This window comes from Salvelinus alpinus, chromosome 3 (assembly GCF_045679555.1).
Source record: "Salvelinus alpinus chromosome 3, SLU_Salpinus.1, whole genome shotgun sequence".
NCBI lineage: Eukaryota > Metazoa > Chordata > Actinopteri > Salmoniformes > Salmonidae > Salvelinus > Salvelinus alpinus.
In genome coordinates this window covers 75,334,118-75,361,051 of record NC_092088.1, presented here as the reverse complement: position 1 = coordinate 75,361,051, position 26,934 = coordinate 75,334,118, and the positions used below count along the sequence as shown (strand labels likewise).

The 26,934-nt window shown below is 41.6% G+C and overlaps 2 protein-coding genes across 6 annotated transcripts in view; both read right to left on the bottom strand.

Moving 5' to 3' along the window:
• Positions 1-550: 550 nt before the first annotated feature.
• Positions 551-4,391, bottom strand: LOC139571327 (uncharacterized). Of its 4 annotated transcripts, XM_071394107.1 has the most exons (10): positions 3,529-4,391; positions 3,265-3,441; positions 3,113-3,174; positions 2,944-3,030; positions 2,821-2,862; positions 2,579-2,752; positions 2,464-2,499; positions 1,811-2,365; positions 1,418-1,529; positions 551-1,323 (listed from the first exon to the last, which is right to left on the bottom strand). In XM_071394107.1, exons 1-7 carry the CDS (start codon positions 3,590-3,592, stop codon positions 2,464-2,466), a joined length of 642 nt encoding a protein of 213 aa, XP_071250208.1. In that variant the 5' UTR covers positions 3,593-4,391; the 3' UTR covers positions 551-1,323; positions 1,418-1,529; positions 1,811-2,365. The 4 variants fall into 4 exon arrangements, with proteins under 4 accessions (XP_071250208.1, XP_071250206.1, XP_071250205.1 ...); XM_071394105.1 differs by having other exon boundaries at positions 2,464-2,752; XM_071394104.1 differs by having other exon boundaries at positions 1,811-2,752.
• A 1,430-nt stretch (positions 4,392-5,821) lies between these two features.
• LOC139571326 (serine/threonine-protein phosphatase CPPED1-like) overlaps positions 5,822-26,934 on the bottom strand; it is a 40,451-nt gene continuing 19,338 nt past the window's right edge. The window contains exon 5 of one of the 2 annotated variants that reach the window (XM_071394102.1): positions 5,822-7,020. In XM_071394102.1, the coding sequence (XP_071250203.1) occupies positions 6,794-7,020 (227 nt within the window). In that variant the 3' untranslated portion in view covers positions 5,822-6,793. Of the gene's footprint in view, positions 7,021-13,018; positions 14,202-26,934 lie in introns of those variants that run through there. The other variant, XM_071394103.1, reaches the window with a different exon arrangement.

The window sequence follows — 26,934 nt, the reverse complement described above, 5'->3', positions numbered from 1 at the left end:
ATTCCAGGATCTATTTAATCTCATACCTAATGTCAGTCAGCAGTCACCACAAATGGAAACCAATAGTTATTTCACTGCTCACTATACATTGTTATCACATATAACTAGACCCACTGTTATTATTTAAACGTTTGTGATCATTAATTTCAATGATTTTGGATAAAAAATGATTTTTAGATGATGTTGCTATCATTAGATAATTTACAGTTTCCCATAGACTAGAAGGCTATATATAAAATGATAGAATATTAGGGCCACAGAGGGGAAAAAAACACAAGTCATAATATTGTAACCAGTTGTTTTAAAGGAGGACAGTTGTTAAAATGACAGATGTGGGGCATTTTGTGAAATTGTACTTCAGTATGGTTTCATAAACAGAGACATGCTGATGTGCCAGAATATTAAGTATCACATTGTCATAAGTATCAAAACTGTAAAAACAATATGTAGCTTTTCTGCAGAAAGAACCAGCCTCATAAATTTATGACTTTATCCTTTTTCTTCAGTGTGGCCCTAGTACTCTGTCATATAAACAAATACACATTCCATATGAATATAAAAACACAATGTGTAACATTATGTTCCTTTATTGAATAAGGACAAAACAAAGCAGGTAAACCATCAGCTCCTTTCGAAACTGAAGTCACAGTGACTCTACAAGATGGAAAGCACAGAATCCAAGCATATTATACAAAATGATACATACACATTCAAAGGTCTGTATATAACACACCCTGCATGTCTGCACACTAAAATAAATGCAGGACAAATCCATACACATCAACTGAACAGACAAATGAATGGATGCAGTAGCCTCCCTGCAGCCTTGTATTACACACAGTATACCGCACAAACATCATAAGAGGCCAAATTCGTCAAAAAACGAACCCAAAAAAACCCAAATTCCTCTGCCACCGCAGGACATATTTAACCAAAATTGAAAGCACACATACTAACTAAAATAATTCAACACATATTGGTCCCTCAGCAGCCGACCACTGTCGTCATCAGGGAAGATTGCCGGATTGTCCCAGTCCATGGCTGGTGGCACTCTGGGGGCCCTCTCCTTCCTCAGGCAGGCCACATTGTGGAGGACAGCACAAGCCACAGTAATATCACATGCCCTAACAGGGCTGACCCTTAATTTGTGAAGGCAGTGAAAGCGTGCCTTCAGGAGGCCAAAGGTCATTTCAACTCTGGCCCTGGTCCTGGCATGGGCATGGTTGTAGGCCTGCTGTGCTTCCTGGGGGTCTGTGAAAGGTGTCAGGAGAAAAGGCTGGCAGCCATACCCCCTGTCTCCCAGCAACACACCAGAGAATTCACCTGTCAACACAAAATCTCATCATTACTACCTCATAAACACAGTGATATTCTTGACACAGCCATGATGGTTATAAATAGGGGTTGTGTGGCTTACCTTGTGATAGGCACTGATAGATTTCAGAGGCCCGAAAGATTCTGGAGTCATGGACTGAGCCAGGCCATTTTGCCACAACATTGCTGATCACACAGTCAGCATTGCAGACCATCTGAAATCATAAGATGAGGAATATTACACCAATCAATGCACATCACTGGCAATGCAGAGTGTTCGTCAATGGACAATATCAAAAAGTTATGTTCACCTGAACATTAATGCTGTGAAAGGATTTCCTATTCACAAAATCGGCCTCATGGGCACCTGAGGGGGCTTTTATCCTTATGTGTGTGCAGTCCACTGCACCAATGACATTGGGGAAACCTGTCACACAAAGTAATGAGTATCCTACTATGTGTTAACAGTTGTCCTGTAATTTGTAGATCCTCTTACCTGCAATCCTATAGAACTCCTCTTTGATGTCACAGAGTCTTCTGTGGCCAGGGAAGGAGATGAAGACATCTGCTAATGCTTTGATAGCCAGACACACACTCCTTATTGTGCGGCAAATTATGGCCTTGTTCAGCTGTTCTGCATCCCCCACTGAGTACAGGAAGGCTCCACTAGCAAAAAAGCGCAAGGCCACACAAACCATTTGCTCCACACTCAGTGCATGGCTCCGTGCAGTGCGGTGCTTAATCCTGGGACCCAGTAGTCTGCATAGATACCTGATGCCATCTGCAGAAAACCTGTATCTTTCATATAGATGGTCATCAGGGAAGGCCAGTGGGTCCAACCGGTCCCTGAAGACCCTTTCTCGCCTGAAGGCTCTCCTCAGCACAAGTGCTTCTTCATCCACCACATCTCGCACGAATGGGCATGCCATTGTCAGAGCAGAAAGGAACACACAATTTTGGGCCTTCATATAGGCTAGTGGCCACACCTGGTGCTGGGGGGGTGGGCAAAAGAGGGCGATGCCTTATAACGATGACTTGGTTGTACTGATTGCTGGGAAAATAAAAAAAACCTTAGAAAGATGCCACCGTCCTGTGTGCTCACAATAAGAGCTCATATGTCATGGCTCACTTGACTTTACGAGAATATACCTAATTTTTATTTTGAGCTGTGTCATCTTCTTGGAGCTGGGGGAGGAAAGAAAAATAATGATTAATACATTTGTGTTACAGTTAGCATACAGTGTACATTGAAGGCATATCTCACCTCCCTCTCAAGTTTTTTTATTTCAAGGTCCAGTTTCCTAATTGTCCTCTTTTTTATTTCGGACTCCAGTGCAAGATTTTCCATCTTTTTCTTCTTGTACTGAATGTCTATGTCTGCCAGTTCTATTTGGCGCCGGAGGTGGTTGCCATACAACTTTCTGATAGCTTGTGAGCTCTGTGAACACAATACAATTAGCGCAGCTGGAATTTGGCAGGATGTGGTGTCCTTTTATTAATACGCACTATGTTGCCAGGCTGGTTTTCCCACTGTATAGCATCTGGGTCCTGTAAAAGAAATTAGATTTTTTGATGAGGACTCCTCACCATTGTAGAGTAAATAGTACTTTCACAGTCTTAACATGATACCTCATGCCTTCTGGAATCCAGAGAGATGGTCTCCTCCTCATCATCGTCTCCATCATGTGCTGTTGCTGCTGCACTGGGGCCTTCACCCTATCACATTTAATCGGATTCATATTGAAGCTAGTAGACAAGACATGCCAGGCCTACAGTATGCCTTTGATGGAGTACTCACTGGATCAGCATCGTCTGGTGCTTGTGCTGGTGGCTCTAACAGGAACACAGTGCTGCCAGACACTGCAAGGCAATAGGTAAACCAAAGTCAGACAGTCCAAATTGATTCAATATGAATGTGGTTGTATCCCATGTAGAGATGGAAGGACATACCTTGAATGAAGCGGGTGGCATCTTGGGAGGAACCTATGCTCGTCTCTTTCCCCCCAGGGATCCCCTCTAAGACGGGCCTGCCTTTATTTAGCTCCAAGGCCATGTCCTCTGCTGGGGTAAGGTCAGCCTTTGGTGACCCACCACCCGTGCCTTGTCTGTGGGTATTCTTTTTCACTGCTAAAACAGTACAGACAATGTGTGAGCAGGCACCTTCTGGGTACAATATATGCTTGTGCTTTGTTAAATATTAGTCAGGGACCATACCATTCTGCAGAATGTTCTTGTATTTGATTTTGACCTGCTGCCATGTCCGTTTTGGCCCGTTCATGTTTAATCTACACACACACACACACACACACACACACACACACACACATTTAATGGAGTCCCACTGCAAAAAATTACTTGGTATTTTTGTCTTGTTTTCAGTAAAAATATCAAAAAAATTATCATAGCTTTATACAGTGTGATGGAGTTACTTTACACAATTTCACTCATATCTGCAGTGCATTTCAATAAAAAATTTAACCGTTTCATAATTACAGTACAACTGCATTTTTGGAGATGTGAATTAAATATTTGAATTGTAATTGTGATGTTTCAGCGGAGCGGTGAGTGTGTAATTGTGCACTACTTACGCATTCAGGCGGTCTGCAATACTTTGCCACGCTTTTTCTCTTTGCTTTATCACTGTGGCGGTGTTGCCTTTCTTCTTAATTATATCTTTTACCTCCTCGTATGCCTCCATGAGGATTTGTGCTTCCGACGGGGAAAAGTACGCGGCTCTAGTTGCCATGGTAAATCAGTTAATCTGTGATCTGTGGCGGGGTCTATTTGAGTGAGCCGTGAGCGCGCACCTATCCAGGATTGGTTTCACCTGGCTTAATGAATCCGTGTCTGCTCATCCTGGCTTGGTCTTTGTGCAACCAATTAAGCCTGGACGCACATGTTTTGGCTTCATTGAGCTCAGCTGAGTCATTTATCCCGGATGTCTTAATTCTACTTTTGTGCAACAGGCCCCTGCTCTCCTATTTTGAGATGCTTCATGAATAAGCGTTCAGTTCACTTGAACGTTTGCTACGTTGTGGAACGTTGGAACTCAACAAAACATTAGTGTACATTCTTGAAAAGACTTTCAGGCATGTTTGCCCCTGCTCGGTGGGCGTGGCGAGGTGTGCTTTGAAGCAATGAGTGAAGTATTTAAAGGGCAGTGGCCATGCTGACAGCATTCCCCAAACCCTCTCTGTTTTTCAACTGGGCTGCGTTCAGTACATACAAACTTAATAGAATGTTCAATTGAATAAAAATGATGCTGTACTGAACGACCAGTTGAGAAAGAGGGAAAGGTTGGGTTGTGGCTTCAAAATGCACCAGTGCCCTTTAAATACATCCCTATTTGCTTCAAGTCACACCCCGGCACACCCACTGAACGGAGCAAACGCATCTCAAAGTCTGTTCAAGAACATACAAGAACGTTTTTGGAAAACATATCGCTCAGTACAAACCTTTCCGCAATGTAGCGAACGTTCAAGAGAATCTTTCCAGAACGTAAAAACTTACTGAATGCAGCCCGGTGTTCTGGTCCTAAGCATGTCCTCTCCTCTGATTGGCTCAGGTAAAACCTGCTTTGATGGATTGGTCCAGTAATTCTTGCATTCTGGGTCCATACTTGCAAACATTAGAAAAAGTTTATGTTTAAGCAATAAGGACAGAGGGGGTATGATAAAATAGCGCCGGAAGAAATGGCAGCAGTTTGACAGGCGCCCAACCAATTGTGCTATTATGTGTTTTTTTCGCATTATTTGTAACATATTTTGTACATAATGTTTCTGCAACCGTATTTTACGGCAAAAAAAGAGCTTCTGTATATCAGGACAGCGATCACTCAACTCGGATTAGACAGATTATTTCTTCAAGAAATAAGAAAGGGGCCTCGAACCCACGGTTACAGTACCCCGAAAATTCAGTCAACTGCCTAGCAGCGATGGTACTAGAGGTACATGACAGCTGTTTGACAAAATCATAAGGCTCTTCGACTTTTTGTTTTTACAATGTATGATCAAATTAAAATGTTGTATATACCTATCTTTTTTCCGTAAACGTACGTGGATGTGTGTGAAACTGATAAGCAAAAACGTGCGATTTTGTCATATGCGAAAACATGCCTTATGAATTTTGTCTTAAAATATTTGATAGGCTGATGTGGGATTTGTTACAGGAAATAATCACTGCCACCTTGTCAGGTTAGCATAGGGCTAAATGTGCTAGATTATATGATGGGAACAGCTAACATGTAGCGTTGTATCACGTGCAACTACGTTGACAATTTTAATTGGCTAATGCGCATTTTAAGATGCAGAAAAACTTGTTCGCAAGGATGGACCCGATGTGTTTAGGGGGTCTGGGACACAGACCGGCCTGATCAATAGACACACATTACAAGACCTCTATTGGGAGGGGATGGGTAGGTGCACTGAGGAGAGGAAGGTGCAAAAAAGTTTGTGTAGCTGTTATGGACAGATCAATAATTCAGCAACATCACTTACATAATCATTGCAATAGTTTAAATCAATGTTTATTCATAAAAAAAAACAAAAAAACCCAGAACATGACATTTAATTGTAGTGCGAGTAAAGAAACTAAACTAATGGAATCATCCTGACCATACCCCAACTTAAGTACTAAATCAATTCACAAATCTAATATAACAAATTCTCAATGAGGTCAAGAAGATATCACATACATAGTAGGGAACATCACATTCACAGACAGGATGTTGCTGTAAACTGAAGTTGTTTATCCCATTACAGTGTTTTCATTGCAGAGGTCATCATGTTGTTGTTGGCCCACCCATCACCACCATAAGGCCTGTCCAACGAGCGCAACTGCTGTTGCCATGACAATTTGTTGCGTGGAGGATTGGGTGAGTGGGGTTGAAAATATTCATACAGGGCAACAGGGAGTCGTTTCAGGGCTATAGAGTCATACTAGTACCCGTTGTCAGTAAAGACATCCAGTGCTGCTGCAACTAGACTAGACAAACATTATTCCCCCCCCAAGCAATTTCACAAGCTTGATATAAAAAAGACATGACTAACACAGGACATGCTCATTGGGTTAGTTTGCAATGAGTGTTACAGACAGTGTCTTTGTAGACCTTAGAGATAGTCATAACTAGGATATTCTTGACAAGAGTAACTTATGACAACAGAACAGTTTTTCTCTCTCTCTCTGGAGTAAGGTAAATCCAGCACATTCTGCGATTGATGACCTTGTACAATACAATGGGTTGGTGCTTATTCACAGTAGGCTACAGGTCTTAAGATGATTGACAGACTTCCTCTCCACTGTCTGGTGTTCTGAGCCTGTATTCAGAGTCAGAGTAGCAGTACTGATGTAGGATCAGTTTTGCCTTTTAAATCATAAGGAATAAAAAGAGGGGCCTAGATCAGCACTTCTCTCCTCTGAGATGCTTTATGAATCGGGCCCTGGTATTCTGTTCCTGTCTGTCCCCTCTTCTCTGATTGGCTCAGGCCTGCAGTAGTTTCCTGAGGTCCTCGTCCATGCCCCGCCTACTGAGCTGCTCCAGGCTGTGGTAGCGATGGATGACCTGGTCGGCGGTCACTACCACCACCCTGACCCCGTGGGTGTCCTCTCCCAGCTGGCAGCCTATAGCGGAGCTCACCACCATGTCCAGGCCATTGTGGAGCCCCCCCGCATTACGGTGGTAGTGGCCAGAGAACACCGCCTTCACTCCTGCACAACACAGAGCAAGAGAGTGTGAGGAGGAGGCTTACAACAACACAATACGAGAGAGAGAGAAAGAGGAGTAAGAAGAGGGTTATCAAAGCTTTTTGACTCACCAGACCCATTATGTCCAGCCACAATATTGGGATTTCGTCTCAAAAAACAGCAACCCCAGAAAGTGACGGTATCGATTAATAATTAATTAGTATTGAATAACCTTAGGTGACATGTGACCATATGGTGTCGGTGTCTGTTGGGTTTGTTGGAGAAAGCCGGTTCTGTTTTCTACACAGCTCCAGTCTGCATCCTGTCTACATGCATTTACAGAGCTAAATGTAACATAGGCAAACTGTCCCTGATCTGCTCTGCATACAACAGCAATATATTCATATTAGCTCAATATAATTGCATAATGAGATCATTGCCATATCTGTCAGATTGACTGAAAACAAATGCCTGAGGGAGGGGGGGAGGAGAGAAATGAGAGAGAGATGGGAATGAGAGGGAGTGCAAGCTGAGAGAAACTGAACTCATTTTTTGAATAGTTTGTAAAAATGTAGAAACTTTTCAGGGGCTTTTACTTTTCAGTTTCTTTTCCATCACAATCTTTGTCATTATTGAATTGATATATATCGCTTCCCCTGAAGCGGTGTTTCTGCGGGGCTCGGTTTCTACTGAGAAATAGAAGGCACTGAACTGATTTCACACTCACACTGGTTGGCCAAGCAAGCCCCAGTCTGAATGAGAAGTGCAAATGAGTAATTCTCTTTTTGCGGATGTGTGTGCGTATTCTACTGTGAGTTCACTCTAGGTTTTGGCAGACAGAGGAAGTAAGATGTTCCGTTTCTAACAGTAGCGGGGTAGTTAGACTTCTAACCGCTTGCTGCCATTCCTCAATACACAACACATGCCAAGGATATAATTAAAACGGGCAAAAACTGGCAACGAAGAAACTAAATTCCTGTCCACAGTACACATGAACACATTACTCATGTCCTGGAAATCCATCCAATCCTCAACACTAAAATAACATCCAGAAAACCCTGGAGTTGCTTTTCAAGAAAACCCTTTTTCGCCCCCTGATCAGCAACATTCAGATTCTACACACAATGGGTGCACCATTGACTAATGAATCTAATATAGATGGAAATTGATGATACACATTTTTTGCAGGCTAAATTCATTTGTTATCAAAAACCCAGAGGCTATTGTTCTAGCATTACTTAGTTATGCCAATGCACCCGTTTTCCCATGGCACCCCACGGCAATGTCATTTAGGACAGTGACTCGGCTAGGCGAACTGAACGAGTGTACTCCCAAGACCTTTGCTTGAAAAACGAGAAAGTAACGTCAATAGTACTGTTGGTCTATTTTTGAGACGCCGTAGCCAGTATACACAAACGTTAGAATTAATCTAAGATAACTCAAGAAATATGTCATTAATGTCGACGTTTTTGCCGAGGAGATCTTAGTTGCGCAATTTGACATATAAATAAGGTCTTTGGTGCATCGCAAAGAAAAATGTACATGAAAACGAGTTGTCTCTCGTTTAACATACTTCTTTGAACAATCCCTACTGTTGACCAATCACTGACGAAGGGGCATAGAGTTATGTTATCGACTTCGGCTTGCCTCAAGAAGAAAACAATTGTGTGCCCGAACAGCTGAAGAAACCCTCACCAAAGTCCAAAACAAACACAAACTTCCTAAAATGTCGCCATAATATATGGACGAACTCTTCCGGCCGGGAAGCATGCTGACAATTTAAAGGCAGCTCCCACTCAACAACCGATGATCGTCCAACTATGGCGTGTGTATACACTGCAATCCTAACAGACCTACAATTAGACAAGCCAATGAAACCTAAACAGAGATTAACCAAAAACAGAGGGAAACGTTTGATCTTGATCCTAATAACTAGGATGAATCATACTGTAATTATAGGGGGGGAACATTCTCAAAGTTAAACATTACTCATCAACATATCAACCAGAACGCAAGTATTGTACCAGTGTTTTCAATTAGCGCCGGCTGTCAGCTAATCAGCTGGTTACAGACTCATGTTCAGGTGGATACATTTTACACTTCATACGAACTGTTTTTTTATTTTTTTATTTAAAAGTTTAAATTCGCTAGTCCGTCGAGCCCTCTCCCGCTAGAATAAACGACATGCATCTTCTAGCGATCTATTGATAAAACAGGCGCCTGTCAGTCACTAAGTGAGCGATGACAGTGAAACGCCAAAATCTGTCCAAAATAAGCTCTATTAGTTTCTATGACTTATTTTAGACCGAAGTTTGTCGCCTGACTTCCCGCCTTTGGGACGACTCCCATTGTAAGGGCGGATACATGAGCATCTTCTCATTATATACAGATCTCTGATTGCAGTGGAATTTCTTTTCGGGGGGAAAGAGCATAATGCTCGTAAATGTGCACGTCCATGTAATGTAAAAAAAATAAAAAATAAACACAATTCCTAGGTTTCCTGTCGGGGCCAGACAGGGATGCCAAAATGAGTGACTCGTCTCATCAGTCATTAGGCAGGTTTCCATTGACTCAGGTTTTTCAACAAAAGCAATGTTGCATTTTTTTTTTATTGCGACAGGTGTAATGGAAACGACAGACATAGGAGACATTTTCTAAAGATCGACAACATTTTTATCCATTGATTTTTCTTTTGTCAAATGATTTATTGCGATAAATGAAGATTGCCGAATACTTTTGAAAGTAAGCAGCCAGGCACGTCATGTAATCACGTACGTTCCACATTTAATTACATTTTCCCAACTATAATCATTGTTTCTTTGCAGGACAACACTGGTACAATACTTGCGTTCTGGTTGATAATCCTCTAATTCTCTCCTTCTCTCTTTCTTTCTCTCTCTCGGAGGAACTGAGCCCTAGGACCATACGTCAGGACTACCGGCATGATGACTCCTTGCTGTCCCCAGTCCACCTGGCCTTGCTGCTGTCCCAGTTTCAACTGTTCTGCCTGCGGTTATGGAACCCCTACCTGTCCCAGACCTGCTGTTTTCAGCTCTTAATTATCGGCTATGAAAAGCCAACTGACATTTATTTTGAACATCTTGGCCATGTTCTGTTATAATCTCCACCCGGCACAGGCAGAAGAGGACTGGCCACCCCTCATAGCCTGGTTCCTCTCTAGGTTTCTTCCTAGGTTTTGGCCTTTCTAGGGAGTTTTTCCTAGCCACCGTGCTTCTACACCTGCATTGCTTGCTGTTTGGGGTTTTAGGCTGGGTTTCTGTACAGCACTTCGAGATATTAGCTGATGTACGAAGGGCTATATAAAATAAACTTGATTGATTGATTGAAGGACTTTCAAAAATTCCTGAATTGCTTCGCATTGCTTTCCTGGTTGGCTGGCAAGTTTCATCATCCAAGTGGCGCAGCGGCCAAAGACACTGAATCTCAGCGCTTGAGGCGCCACTACAGACACCCTAGTTCGAATCCAGGCTGTATCACAACTGGCCATGATTGGGAGTCCCATACGGTGGTGCACAATTGGCCCTGCTTCGTCCGGGTTTGGCCGGTGTTGGCCGTCATTGTAAATAAGAATTTGTTCTTAACGGACTTTCCTTAAATAAAAAAATATATATTTTAAAAAATCCCTGAACAAGTTCATGGAAATACAGTGCATTCAGAAAGTATTCAGACCCCTTGACTTCTTCCACATTGTTACTTTACAGCCTTATTTTAAAATTGATTAAATTGTTTCCCCCCCTCAATCTACACACAATAACCCATAATGACAAAGCAAAAACTGGTTTTTAGAAATGTTTGCAAATTTATAAAAAATATAAAACTGAAATATTATATTTATATAAGTATTCAGACCCTTTACTCAGTACTTTGTTTAAGCACCTTTGGCAGCGATTACAGCCTTGAGTCTTCTTCAGGATGACGCTGCAAGCTTGGCACACCTGTATTTGGGGAGATTCTCCCATTCTTCTCTGCAGATCCTCTCAAGCTCTGTCAGGTTGGATGGGAGTGTCGCTGCACAACTATTTTCAGGTCTCTCCAGAGATGTTCGATCGGGTTCAAGTCTGGGCTCTGGCTGGGCCACTCAAGTACATTCACTTTCCCCGAAGCCACTCCTGCGTTGTCTTGGCTGTGTGCTTAGGGTCGTTGTCCTGTTGGAAGGTGAACCTTCACCCCAGTCTGAGGTTCTGAGTGCTCTGGAGCAGGTTTTCATCAAGGATCTCTCTGTACTTTGCGCCGTTCATCATTCCCTCGATCCAGACTAGTCTCCCAGTCCTTACTGCTGAAAAACATCCCCACAGCATGATGCTGCCACCACCATGTTTCACCGTAGGGATGGTGCCAGGTTTCCTCCAGACGTAACGCTCGGCATTCAGGCCAAAGAGATCAATCTTGGTTTCTTCAGACCAGAGAATCTTGTTTCTCATGGTCTGAGAGTCTTTAGGTGCCTTTCGGCAAACTCCAAGCAGGCTGTCATGTGCCTTTTACTGAGGTGTGGCTTCCTTCTGGCCACTCCACTATAAAGGCCTGATTGGTGGAGTGCTGCAGAGATGGTTGTCCTTCTGGAAGGTTTTCCCATCTCCACAGAGGAACTCTGGAGCTCTGTCAGAGTGACCATCGGGTTCTTGATCACCTCCCTGACCAAGGCTCTTCGCCCCTGGTTGCTCAGTTTGGCCGGGCAGCAAGCTCTAGGAAGAGTCTTGGTGGTTCCACATTTCTTCCATTTAAGAATGATGGAGCCCACTGTGTTCTTGGGGACCTTCAATGCTGCAGAGATGTTTTGGTACCCTTCCCCAGATCTGTGCCTTGACATAATCCTGTCTCGGAGCTCGACGGACAATTCCTTCGACCTCATGGCTTGGTTGTTGCTCTGACATGCACTGTCAACTGTGGTACCTTATATAGACAGGTGTGTGCCTTTCCAAATCATGTTTGATGTCATTATGGGGTATTGTGTGTAGAGTGATGAGAGGGGGAAAAAAACAATTTAATCAATTTTAGAATAAGGCTAACATAACACAATGTGGGAAAAGTCAAGGGGTCGGAATACTTTCCGGTGTGTGTGTGTGTGAGAGAGAGCAAATGATGGAGTGAGTGTGTAGGACCCTGTGAGTGTACATGGAGACAGTGCAAAAATAAGAATAAAATACAAGGGTCAACTTAGTCCGTGTAGCCATTTAGTTAGCTGTTTTACAGTCTTATGGCATGGGGAAATGAAGCTGTTCAGGAGCCTGTTGGTGTCAGACTTGATGAACCGCTTGCCGTGCGGAAGCAGAGAACAGCTTGGGTGGTTTGGAGTCTAATGATTTTCCGGGCCTTCCTTTCACACCGCCTGATAGAGGTCCTAGAAGGCAGGGAGCTCGGTCCCAGTCATTCAAGGAAGATGGTGAATCATCACTGCAGGAACAGTAGGTAGTAGAGAGCCTCATTCGGTCTCAAATATGATAATTAGGGCCCTCACGGAATCCAGGCATTAAAACATAATTCAACAATATAAAAAACATTTGACCTTAGCAGGGAATCAACTAAATGTATTGAATTAATTACATTTGCAGAAGTTTATCATAAGACATGAACAGAATTCATCAGTGATTCGTATTTGCTGTGTGTGTGTGCAGTGCGGGAGTCTACCACTTTGTGTAGCCATTAGCGATGATGCTAATGAAAAGTCTTCAGGTAGATGGAAAGCTTTCCCAAAAACCTTCTCAATTAAATGTTAACTACGAAGTAGCCTATACTTATCTGGCAGAATAATATCATGATTATTTTAATCAATCGAGATGGTAGAGTTTGCAAAACAAATACCCTACAAGTGTGCAAAAAAACACTTGCTAGATGCACACTTGAATTGAAGGGTAACTACATAAAAAATAAAAATATTTTCCCCAGACCTCAGTGGTCTCCTGATGTGGTTTAAGCATTGTTGTGGACTTAGAACATCCATTTGTTTTTGTTTTTCTATAATAAAAAAAAGTGGAACATTGAGAATGAAAAACAGAAACCCGGAAAAACAAAACCTTGTATTTATTTTAAGATGTGGGCTATTTACTTAATTTTAATATAATACATAATTTGAAGAACAAACATTATGGCAGTTCATATCTTGCAGTAAAACTGTAAGACTTTAATCTCGAGAGAAGCCAGGTTAAAATGTTAAAGGTTGAATGTTCTCTTAATAGTCCTGCTCATATAGGCCTACACCTACACAATATCTAAAACATCTAATACACTAAATTCTTTAGCTGGCTACTCTATGTACTAGTACAAAATACTGACTGTATTTCTCAACCTTTCTGCAAACCCTTAAAAGATTAAGAAAATACAAACCACAGCAACAATGACGTAAGCATCAGAGAAGGAAAAAACAGAATTATCAGGAGGAAAAATAAGAGGAAGTGAACCAACAAGACAAAAGAAAAATTACTTTTTAAACGAGTAGGTTTCCTCTGAGGACCATCACAGTAGAGCTCCACCGAGAGAGAGAACTAGGAAGGAGAAAGGCAGTGCAGTAAGCTACTAATTACAGCAGGCAACCAGCCAGCCTAGTCTAAATCAGCCACACATCTCTCTTTCTCCCGCTCCCATTTTGATGTCCTACCTCGGGGTTTATTCGGGAGAGTGAGACAGAGCAGTGCAGAATGTTCTGATTTAAATACATGCATTGTTTGACTCTTTGTTGTTAGGGAGCCGAAGGAGCTCTATCCAGTGCATGTCTATCTGCAGGGGGCACAGCAGGACAGGAACTGTGCCTAACCTGCCTAATGCTTGAAGGGTGAGGAGGGTGTCACAATCTGTGGGTTCGGCTATCAAACCTTACACAACCATCCTATCATTTTTGATAACACGAGTTGAGAACTCTACGTACCCCAGAATGAAAAGTAAAAGCTATTCATGTTATGATGAAATCATCCTAAATTAATTTGAATACATCAGTTTTACAGTCTTGTAAAAAGCTAATGAAACCAAATAAGAATGATTTATAAAACAAACATAAACAACATAAAACAAGCCATGTCACTTAGCACTTTTGTTCTTCACCAATTGAGCTAAAACCATCTGTCAATGTTGAGGAGTAGTCAGCCTACTCTGCTCCTCTTGATAGCGTGGTGAAGCTTCAGGATTAATTGGGGGTGATCACTTAACAGCCAGTGTTACTGGCTCATTCATATCTCCAGTTAGAGTCAGGCCTGCTGGGAATCCAAATGGAAAAATGGGATGAGAAACATCTACACACTGTCTGCACTCACAAGTGGTATCAGTCACTAGCTCTAATGACCTAATGTAGTCTGTTTCCCTTAAGAGTTCTTCCTGACCACGCCATTAAAAGGATTGGATAAATAAGTGATCCAACCTGTTCAGACCTGCTCCAGAGCGCTCGGGACCTCAGACTGGGGTGAAGGTTCTCTCTCTAGACTCTGTTCACTCCCAACAGAGCTGTCATTGACACATTTGTAAGACTGCGGTGTGAATGTGTGTGCATTCGTACCCTTTGTGTGTGCGGTAGAGGGCGGGTGTCAGACTATTGGACTAGAAATAATTCATCATGAAAGCGTGTCTAGCTGTAGATAATTAGCATGACCGAGGGAAATAGAAAATGTAAGTAGCTAGCATGTGGATTTTCATCTATGGCCTGTGCCTGAGAGATCCATCACTCTCATCATATCTCTCTTATCAGCCACACATCTCTCTTTCTCCCGCTCCCATTTTGATGTCCTACCTCGGGGTTTATTCAGGAGAGTGAGACAGAGGCCAGCAGGCCACCCAACTGGCACCCTATTCCCTATACAGAGCACTACCTTTTACCATTTCATGATGAAATGGTGTGCTGTATATAGGGAATAGGGTGCCATTTGGAACGTGGCCTCTATCTCAGGATCCCGTTCCAATGGCCTCACCCTACACATACTGCTACGGTAACTACTACTGTGCTGTGTGTTACTGTGGTGTGGGGGTAGATCAGAGGTGCACAGCTTCAGTCCTGCTGTTTTCCGGTCTTTTATCCTGACACTGATTCCTAGATGATTTCTGATTTCTACTCTTTAAATCGCTTGTTCTGTTCTGTTTTCATTTCTTGTCCTTTTTTATAAATTGTGTGTTGTTGTGTTGCTAGGTATTGCTGCACTGTTGGAGCAAGCCTTTTGCTGCACCTGCAATTACATCTGCAAAACTGTGTATGCAAAACATAAACTTTGATTTGATATCAGTAACATCCACGAAATGCTGGTGAAAAGACTGTATAGATTTCCACCTGCCTGGGAAACCAGATATGTACGTTCTCCACTCTCAGTAACATCAATAGAGCGCCAGGGAGAAATTAAAAACCAGTTAATATATCTGAAGGGGCAATATATCAATCATGATTACTAAATCATCAGATATGAATGGAAAAACACATGATTCATCTTAGTCGTAGTAGTATTCACATTGTCAATTCACATGCTTGACAATACAAAAGAAACATGGATACAACTAAAAGCTTACATCATATTATACACAGTTAAAGGGATACTGCGAGCAACGCTACCATACCTTCGTCATTGCGCTAAGGCTCGTTAGCATTGGCTTGTGAAACTACCGCTAACTTCCTACATACTGCACGCAGACATAAAAATGGTATCCATGAGTTCATCGGACTCTGTGTAAGTAGAAGGGCCTACATGCCAGAATCTGGCATTATCCCTTTAAGTGTCCCCCACTCTGAGAGCACGAGGAACAACAATGCTCGTGCAGTATTTACCTGGCTAAAAGAGAAGGAATATAATATCTATTGTTTACAGGAAACCCATTCAACAGTTTTAGATGAAGTTTTGTGGAAAAAGAACTGGGGGGCCGAAATATATTTCTCCCATGGGCAAAGAAATTCAAAAGGGCTGATGGTTTTAATTAACAATAATTTTGATCCAAATGTGCAAATTGTCCAAACAGATCCTCAAGGTAGGTGGATTATTTTAAATATGTTATTGGACGATAAACAGATATGGCTTATTAACCTATACGGTCCGAATAATGATGATCCAAGCTTCTTTGAAAATATATATAAGAATTTATCAACTCTACAAGCAACACTAGACTATTATTATAGTGGGAGATTTTAATACGGTCTTAAATACCTCTATGGACCGGAAAGGAAATCACACTACAAACTATCACCCTCAGGCACTTAAGGAAATCATGAATGTCATGGATATATTGGAATTAGTGGATATATGGAGACTTAAATACCCTGACCTAGTGAGATATACATGGCGGAGGCTTAATCAAGCTAGTCGTCTTGACTACTTTCTTATACCATTCTCTCTGGCACCAAAAGTTTAAAAAGTGTTGATAGGGGACAGAATGCGGTCGGATCATCACATAATTGGCATATATATTACTCTTACAGAATTTCCACGTGGGCGAGGATATTGGAAATTTAATCAAAGCCTACTAGATGATAAATTGTTTAGAACTAGGACAGAAGAATTTATAACTGACTTTTTTAGACATAACATAGGTACAGCAGATCCCCGTATTGTATGGGACACTTTTAAGTGTACCTTTAGAGGCCATGCAATTCAGTACTCATCTATAAAACAAAAGCAATTTAGATCAAAAGAGTCCATATTAACAAAGGAAATTGAAGGACTAACAGTACAGTTAGATAGCAATAAAAACGGTACCACAGAGGCACAGAATAAGTTAGAGGGAAAACAAAAAGAAATGGAGGAACTTATTCAAGAAAGATCCAGTGTATTATATTATAAAAATAAAGCGAACTGGATGGAATATGGGGAAAAATGCACCAAATTCTTTTTCAATCTTCAATATAGAAATGCTCCCCCAAAAAATGTATTAAAACTTGTTACAAATGATGGAGTCACGCATGATTCACCAAATTATATTTTGAAAGAGGAAGTAAAGTACTTTAAGAATATGTTTTCGTTTCAGGCTCCTCCATCTCCACTAACTGAAACTAATTGTATGGATTTTTTTCCTAATAATAATGTAAAATTAACATCTGTACAGAAAGACTCATGTGAAGGCCAAATTACAGAGGAGGAACTGCTTGATGCAATTGGGGCCTTTAAGGATGGGAAAACTCCAGGGCGGGATGGCATACCAGTGGAAGTATACAAAACTTTTTTTGATATACTCAAAGGACCATTATTAGCTTGTTTTAACCACTCCTATATAAATGGTAGATTATCAGACACGCAACAAGAAGGTCTGATATCATTATTACTGAAACAGGACCCAAGTGGTATATATAAAGATCCAGTCCATTTAAAAAATTGGAGACCTCTTACACTTCAGTGTTGTGATGCAAAAATCCTAGCAAAATGCTTGGCGCATAGAATAAAAAAAGTTTTGTCAGATATTATTCATCCTAATCAGACAGGTTTTTTACATGGACGATACATTGGAGATAATATAAGGCAAGTACTGGAAACAATAGAACACTATGAAATATCGGGGACACCAGGCCTGGTTTTCATAGCTGATTTTGAAAAGGCTTTTGATAAAGTACGACTGGAGTTTATATATAAATGCCTAGAATATTTCAATTTTGGGGAATCTCTTATAAAATGGGTTAAAATTATGTATAGTAACCCTAGGTGTAAAATAGTAAATAATGGCTACATCTCAGAAAGTTTTAAACTATTTAGAGGAGTAAAACAAGGTTGTCCACTATCGGCATATCCATTTACTATTGCCATCGAAATGTTAGCTGTTAAAATTAGATCAAACATTAATATCAAGGGATTAGAAATCCGTGGCTTAAAAACTAAGGTGTCATTGTACGCTGATGATTCATGTTTTCTTTTAAAACCACAACTAGAGTCTCTCCACGGCCTCTTAGAGGATCTAGATACCTTTGCTATCCTCTCTGGATTAAAACCAAATTATGATAAATGTACCATATTACGTATTGGATCACTAAAAAATGCACATTTTACATTGCCATGTAGTTTACCAATTAAATGGTCTGACGGAAATGTGGACATACTCGGTATACAAATCCCAAAAGAAAGAAATGATCTCACTCCAATAAATCTTTATAGAAAGTTAGCAAAAATAGATAAGATCTTGCTACCATGGAAAGGAAAATACCTGTCTATTTGTGGAAAAATCACCCTGATTAACTCTTTAGTCATATCACAGTTTACCTATTTGCTTATGGTTTTGCCTACACCTAGTGACCTGCTTTTTAAATTATATGAACAAAAAATATTCCATTTTATTTGGAACGGCAAGCCAGATAAAATTAAAAGGGCCTATTTATATAACGAATATGAATTCGAATATGAAGGGCAGAAATGATTAAATATTAAAGCATTAGACCTCTCACTAAAGGCATCAGTCATACAAAAGTTATACTTAAATCCAAACTGGTTCTCTAGTAAATTGGTACGAATGTCTCATCCTATGTTCAAGAAGGGCCTTTTTCCCTTTATTCAGATTACACCTGCTCACTTTCGGTTTTTTGAAAAGGAAATAATCTCCAAAATATCTTTCTTTTTTAAACAAGCCTTAGAAAGTTGGTTGCAATTTCAGTTTAATCCACCAGAAAGGACGGAACAAATAGTACAACAAATATTGTGGTTAAATTCAAATATAGTAATTGATTAAAAAAACTGTATTTATCGAAGATTTTTTTTTAAAAGGTATAATTTTTGTGAATGATATCATAAATAGGACTGGTGGAGTTATGTCACACATGCAGCTAACACAGACATATGGAAATGTCTGCTCTACCCAAAATTACAACCAATTAATTGCAGCGTTACCACAAAAATGGAAGAGGCAAGTAGAAGGGGAAAAAAGTAAGGAACTTGTATGTCGGCCCTGTATTAAAGAACATAAATGGTTAAAGAAAAGTGTGATAAATAAAAACATATACCAATTTCAGTTAAGGACCAAAAAACTGACAGCTGTGCCATATAAATTGCAAAATAGTTGGGAAGAGATTTTCGATGTACCCATTCCATGGCACATGGTTTATGAATTGATACGCAAAACAACACCGGATTCAAAACTTCGAATTTTTGTACTGTACAAAATTCTTGCAACTAATAGAATGTTATACACTGCTCAAAAAAATAAGGGGAACGCTAAAATAACACATCCTAGATCTGAATGAATGAAATATTCTTATTAAATACTTTTTTCTTTACATAGTTGAATGTGCTGACAACAAAATCACACAAAAATTATTAATGTAAATCAAATTTATTAACCCATGGAGGTCTGGATTTGGAGTCACACTCAAAATTAAAGTGGAAAACCACACTACAGGCTGATCCAACTTTGATGTAATGTCCTTAAAACAAGTCAAAATGAGGCTCAGTAGTGTGTGTGGCCTCCACGTGCCTGTATGACCTCCCTACAACGCCTGGGCATGCTCCTGATGAGGTGGCGGATGGTCTCCTGAGGGATCTCCTCCCAGACCTGGACTAAAGCATCCGCCAACTCCTGGACAGTCTGTGGTGCAACGTGGCGTTGGTGGATGGAGCGAGACATGATGTCCCAGATGTGCTCAATTGGATTCAGGTCTGGGGAACGGGCGGGCCAGTCCATAGCATCAATGCCTTCCTCTTGCAGGAACTGCTGACACACTCCAGCCACATGAGGTCTAGCTTTGTCTTGCATTAGGAGGAACCCAGAGCCAACCACACCAGCATATGGTCTCACAAGGGGTCTGAGGATCTCATCTCGGTACCTAATGGCAGTCAGGCTACCTCTGGCGAGCACATGGAGGGCTGTGCGGCCCCCCAAAGAAATGCCACCCCACACCATGACTGACCCACCGCCAAACCGGTCATGCTGGAAGATGTTGATGGCAGCAGAACGTTCTCCACGGCGTCTCCAGACTCTGTCACGTCTGTCACATGTGCTCATGTGCTCAGTGTGAACCTGCTTTCATCTGTGACGAGCACAGGGCGCCAGTGGCGAATTTGCCAATCTTGGTGTTCTCTGGCAAATGCCAAACGTCCTGCACGGTGTTGGGCTGTAAGCACAACCCCCACCTGTGGACGTCGGGCCCTCATACCACCCTCATGGAGTCTGTTTCTGACCGTTTGAGCAGACACATGCACATTTGTGGCCTGCTGGAGGTCATTTTGCAGGGCTCTGGCAGTGCTCCACCTGCTCCTCCTTGCACAAAGGCGGAGGTAGCGGTCCTGCTGCTGGGTTGTTGCCCTCCTACGGCCTCCTCCACGTCTCCTGATGTACTGGCCTGTCTCCTGGTAGTGCCTCCATGCTCTGGACACTACGCTGACAGACACAGCAAACCTTCTTGCCACAGCTCGCATTGATGTGCCATCCTGGATGAGCTGCACTACCTGAGCCACTTGTGTGGGTTGTAGACTCCGTCTCATGCTACCACGAGTGAAAGCACCGCCAGCATTCAAAAGTGACCAAAACATCAGCCAGGAAGCATAGGAACTGAGAAGTGGTCTGTGGTCACTACCTGCAGAACCACTCCTTTATTGGGGGTGTCTTGCTAATTGCCTATAATTTCCACCTTTTGTCTATTCCATTTGCACAACAGCATGTGAAATTTATTGTCAATCAGTGTTGCTTCCTAAGTGGACAGTTTGATTTCACAGAAGTGTGATTGACTTGGAGTTACATTGTGTTGTTTAAGTGTTCCCTTAATGTTTTTGAGCAGTGTATATATGGGGGATACAATCTTCCCAGCTCTGCAGATTCTGCTGTGAGGAGTCATTAGATCATTTATTTTGGTATTGTCCATATGTAGCTCGTTTTTGGTCACAGGTCCAGGAATGGCTGAAGAATTGCAACATTTGCCTAGAACTAACGCTGCAGATAGCAATACTGGGGGATTTGAAAAGCCATAGACAATCAATCAATAATATAATAATTATTTTAGCAAAAATGTTTATTTTTAATTTACAATCTGTAGAAGCTATGATAATAGGAAGGTTCACATATTTTGTGAAGCATCACAGCACAGTTGAAAAATATATGGCAAATAAAAATCCGAAATGGATGATGTTGAGAGATAGATGGGAAGGGTTGAGTGGAGCTGAAGGGTGGGACTAATAACAAGATAAACAATGTATAACATACGGGATCTGTAAAATGTATATAGGTTCGGAACTTTTGTGAAATAGCACAGTTACAAGTGGAAATCAAACTGGATGGACATCAGAAATAGAGGAAGGACTAAGAACAAACAAGAGAGAACTATTATAAAGTAGACTGTGTCTGTAAAATGTGTATAAGATGTATAAATTGAAGGTAAAAGCAGAAGTGTTTATCAGTTTACTCCAATTGGGGGATCGGTGGTAGGGTTTGCGGGGAATAATAATAAAGGTATATTCTTTAAAAAAGTATGTCTGTCTATATAGGTATGTATATGTATGCATACATGTATGGATATATATATTTACCCCAAAAAATATGGGGGATTGGAAATGATGCAGACAATTACATTGGAAGCAACATTCTTTCCGCAATATTAAGCTGATCGACCCCTAATTTAAAAAAAAACAAAAAAAACAATGCTCATGCATCTATAAATGCCCTTTCAATAGAAATGACTTCAGAGTTCGAAACAATACTGTAGACAACCTTCATCTTCACCTTCACCTTCATTCCCGGTCCGTAAACACACAGAAACCTCCTTCACCTAAATTAAGTGGTGGCAGGGTGGCCTAGTTGTTAGACCGTTGGGCTAGTAACCGAAAGGCTGCAAGTTCGAATCCCCGAGCTGACAAGGTACAAATCTGTCATTCTGCCCCTGAACAAGGCAGTTAACCCACTGTTCCTAGGCTGTCATTGAAAATAAGAATTTGTTCTTAACTGACTTGCCTAGTTAGATAAAGGTCAAATAAAAAGAGTGAGGGTATATGGATGTGCAATAAGTTACACATACAGATGGCAAAATAGTTGGGAAGAGATTTTTGATGTACAGGGTGTATGAGTTGATATATAAGATTCAAGACTTTGTGCTTTTCAGCTAAAATTATTATATAGCATTCTTGCCACCAACAAAATGTTGAATATGCGGGGCATACAATCATCAAAGCTCTGCAGATTTTGTTGTGAGGATACAGAATCAATAGACCATTTATTTTGGTATTTCCCTCAGGTAGCCTGTTTCTGGTCTCAGGTTCAGGAATGGCTGAAAATGCATAGCATTGATCTAAAATTGACCCTAGAAATAGTACTGTTAGGAGATCTGGAGAGACCGGGTCAGTCAACTACTAATACTCTTAGTAAAATTATTTATATTCAACTCGCAATCTGTGGATTCTATTCGATTAGATAGATTGAAAATGTACGTTAAACATCACAGCATAGTTGAAAGATATGTGTTGCGTAGAAACCCGAAGTGGGTGGCCAGCAGAGATAGATGGGATGGGCTGAGGGAAGCTGAGGGTTGGGATGTGGAATTGGAGACAATTGGGAGTGGAGTTTCTGTGCGGGAGATGTTGGTCAAAGATAAAAGTATATATTTTTTTAAAGTCAAAATAAAACATAATAAAAAGTATGTTTGAATGACACTGAGGGGCAGTGTTTTTACAACTAATGCTGGTTTGCCTGAGGCTGATGCCGTGCAGGTGTTTGTACACATGCATATACACACACTCTCATTCAAATAAACACATACAAGAACACACACATACATGTAATAGTGCCAGACATGCACATATATACAGTGGGGAGAACAAGTATTTGATACACTGCTGATTTTGCAGGTTTTCCTACTTACAAAGCATGTAGAGGTCTGTAATTTTTTATCATAGGTACACTTCAACTGTGAGAGACGGAATCTAAAACAAAAATCCAGAAAATCACATTGTATGATTTTTAAGTAATTAATTTGCATTTTATTGCATGACATAAGTATTTGATACATCAGAAAAGCAGAACTTAATATTTGGTACAGAAACCTTTGTTTGCAATTACAGAGATCATACGTTTCCTGTAGTTCTTGACCAGGTTTGCACACACTGCAGCATTGATTTTGGCCCACTCCTCCATACAGACCTTCTCCAGATCCTTCAGGTTTCGGGGCTGTCGCTGGGCAATACGGACTTTCAGCTCCCTCCAAAGATTTTCTATTGGGTTCAGGTCTGGAGACTGGCTAGGCCACTCCAGGACCTTGAGATGCTTCTTACGAAGCCACTCCTTAGTTGCTCTGGCTGTGTGTTTCAGGTCGTTGACATGCTGGAAGACCCAGCCACGACCCATCTTCAATGCTCTTACTGAGGGAAAGAGGTTGTTGGCCAAGATCTCGCGATACATGGCCCCATCCATCCTCCCCTCAATACGGTGCAGTAGTCCTGTCCCCGTTGCAGAAAAGCATCCCCAAAGAATGATGTTTCCACCTCCATGCTTCACGGTTGGGATGGTGTTCTTGGGGTTGTACTCATCCTTCTTCTTCCTCCAAACACGGCGAGTGGAGTTTAGACCAAAAAGCTCTATTTTTGTCTCATCAGACCACATGACCTTCTTCCATTCCTCCTCTGGATCATCCAGATGGTCATTGACAAACTTCAGACGGGCCTGGACATGCGCTGGCTTGAGCAGGGGGACCTTGCGTGCTCTGCAGGATTTTAATCCATGACGGCGTAGTGTGTTACTAATGGTTTTCTTTGAGACTGTGGTCCCAGCTCTCTTCAGGTCATTGACCAGGTCCTGCCGTGTAGTTCTGGGCTGATCCCTCACCTTCCTCATGATCATTGATGCCCCACGAGGTGAGATCTTGCATGGAGCCCCAGACCAAGGGTGATTGACCGTCATCTTGAACTTCTTCCATTTTCTAATAATTGCGCCAACAGTTGTTGCCTTCTCACCAAGCTGCTTGCCTATTGTCCTGTAGCCCATCCCAGCCTTGTACAGGTCTACAATTTATCCCTGATGTCCTTACACAGCTCTCTGGTCTTGGCCATTGTGGAGAGGTTGGAGTCTGTTTGATTGAGTGTGTGGACAGGTGTCTTTTATACAGGTAACGAGTTCAAACAGGTGCAGTTAATACAGGTAATGAGTGGAGAACAGGAGGGCTTCTTAAAGAAAAACTAACAGGTCTGTGAGAGCTGGAATTCTTACTGGTTGGTAGGTGATCAAATACTTATGTCATGCAATAAAATGCAAATTAATTACTTAAAAATCATACACTGTGATTTTCTGGATTTTTGTTTTAGATTCCGTCTCTCACAGTTGAAGTGTACCTATGATAAAAATTACAGACCTGTACATGCTTTGTAAGTAGGAAAACCTGCAAAATCGGCAGTGTATCAAATACTTGTTCTCCCCACTGTATATGTATATATATATATATATACAGTTGGCATTGCTGTTATGATTTTAGCTGTCCTTGATGCCCTTTGTTTTAAATTTAAAAAAAATGCATTGTTGTTTGCCGTTTTCTTGTCTTTTCCTTTTTTCTCTTCAGTTCATTCTCTTGGTTGTTGGTGCATTGGGGGGTTCTTGGGGGTGGGGAATGAAATTGTATTTATTTATTTTTCTTCTTGGGGGGGACTGTTGGAGGGGTCTCGAATGGTTGAGGGACAGCTATTGGGGAACTGTGGGGGGGGGGGGGGGGGTCTTGGAGGGTTCGGGTTCACGTTTTTTGGCCTGGTGGGAGATCTGTCAACGTGCCCTTGAGCAGGGCTTTGACCCTGGATGCTTCTGTGTGTCGCTCTGAATGGGAGTCTGTTGGATGACTGGTATGGTGTAGTTGTTGAGCGGCTTCACTGCAAGTATATTGTATGTTTCGGATATTCAATAAAAAAATATTTGAAACAGTTACACATTCCCCAGAGGACATTCAACACCTTCACTTTGGTTCCCATCCCCTGGGCTCTGACACCCTGGTGCTACACTACACATCAAATTATCACCAACCTCTATCTCTGTTTCCCACGACTTTACACCTCCTCACAAGCTTAAAACAAGGGGGTTAAAGTCTTATCTCCTAATCAAATACCTGGGAATGATAAGAGCTCTGCACACCTGGATTGTACAATATTTGCAATCTAAAATTCTTCAACAAACAACTTGACAGAGCTTGATCATAGCTAGACAGTCATTTTCAAGTTAAGTCAAAACTGTAACTAGGCCACTCAGGAACATTCAATGTCTTCTTGATAAGCAACTCCGGTGTAGATTTGACCTTGTTTTAGGTTATTGTCCTACTGAAAGGTGAATTTGTCCCCCAGTGTCTGTTGGAGAGCAGACTGAACCAGGTTTTTCTCTTGGATTTTGCCTGTACTTAGCTCTATTTAGTTTATTTTGTATCTTGAAAAACTCCCCAGTCCATTCCGATGACAACCATACCCATAACATGATGCAGCCACCACTATGCTTGAAAATATGGAGAGTGGTACTCAGTAGTGTGTTGTATTGGATTTGCCCCAAACATTACACTTTGTATTAGTTGGCTAATTGCTTTGCCACCTTTTTCAGTTACTTTAGTGCCTTGTTTCAAACATGACGTATGTTTTGGAATATTTGTATTCTGTAAAGGCTTCCTTTTCACTCAGTCAATTAGCTTAGTATTGTGGAGTAACTACAATGTTGTTGATCCATCCTCTGTTTTCTCATATCACTGCTTGACTGAGGCACCTTACAGATAATTATATGTGTGGGGTACAGAGATGAGGTATTGTGGCAGCCCAGGGGAGTCAGAGGTGAAACTCACAAAATAAGACAGCCGGAGACCATTTTGCGGCGCTCAAACAAAAGTAGATTTTTAATAAAGGTTTGGAGGAACGGGGAGAAATACAACTGAAAGGCCTCTCAGGTAAACGGGTGGGTCACTGTGTGGCGGCTCCTCGGACCGCCTGTGTTAATGAACAAGAGAGAGCAATGAGTCCGGGGTTTCAATATTTGCTCTCAACTTGCGCCGGGTGGCATGCTGCCCGGGAATGGGTCCTCTTCTCCAGTTCTTCTGAGGTCTAGGCGTACCCACTTCCTGTCTGCCGATGCGCCCGAGTGACTGCAACTCTACTTATACCCATTTGGAGTAACGAGAGACAGGTGGGACCATTTCCAGGTGCCAATTGGTTGCATCACCTGGACTGGGTAGTGTTGGTGTTAAATCACCAGCCCCAGTTGGTGCCTATAAAGCGGTCCATGGTGCTGACTCCCCTTGGAAACTATCTAGCCCTCTGGAGCTGACCGAGGTCCTGCTCCTGGCTTTGTAGCTCCCTGCTGGCCCCCGGGTTGCCACAGTAGTCATTCAAAAATCATGTTAAACACGATTATTGCACACAGAGTGAGTCCATTCAACTTATTATGTGACTTGTTAAGCACATTTCTACTCCTGAACTTATTTAGGCTTTCCATAACAAAGGGGTTGAATACTTGACTCAAGACATTTCAGCTTTTCATTTTTTATTAATTTGTAAACATTAAAAAAACAATTACACTGACATTATGGGGCATTTTGTGTAGACCCGTCACAACAAAAATCGCAATTTAATCAATTTTAAATTCTTACTAACGCAACATGTCAAGGGGTGGGAATATTTTCTAAAAGGCACTGTATTTTGAAATGTGTTTCGGTCGGTTGAGATCTTTTTTTACCAGACGCCAGCATCATGACCTGCAGTGAAAAACACTTCATAAACACATCTACAATTTTCCAATAAACAGGAACAAAGTGTCTCTAAAAACACAATATTTATTTTGGAGTCTTAGTACCAAAATACACTGCAGCCAGTCTGCCTACTGCTGTATGATGCAAATAGAACAAAACAAGTAAAACACTAAACAATAGCTGAGAGACCGTAACCAGTATCTGACCCTGATGATTAGGAATGATAGGAAGAGCAGCACTTCTCCTGCTAACAGAGAGAGAGAGGATGCTGATCATAGCTTGCCGGACAGAACAGACAAGCATCTCAGAATAGATGAGCTCCCGCTGCAGAAAATATGTACAGTAGACAATATGGTAGCCTCGTACAT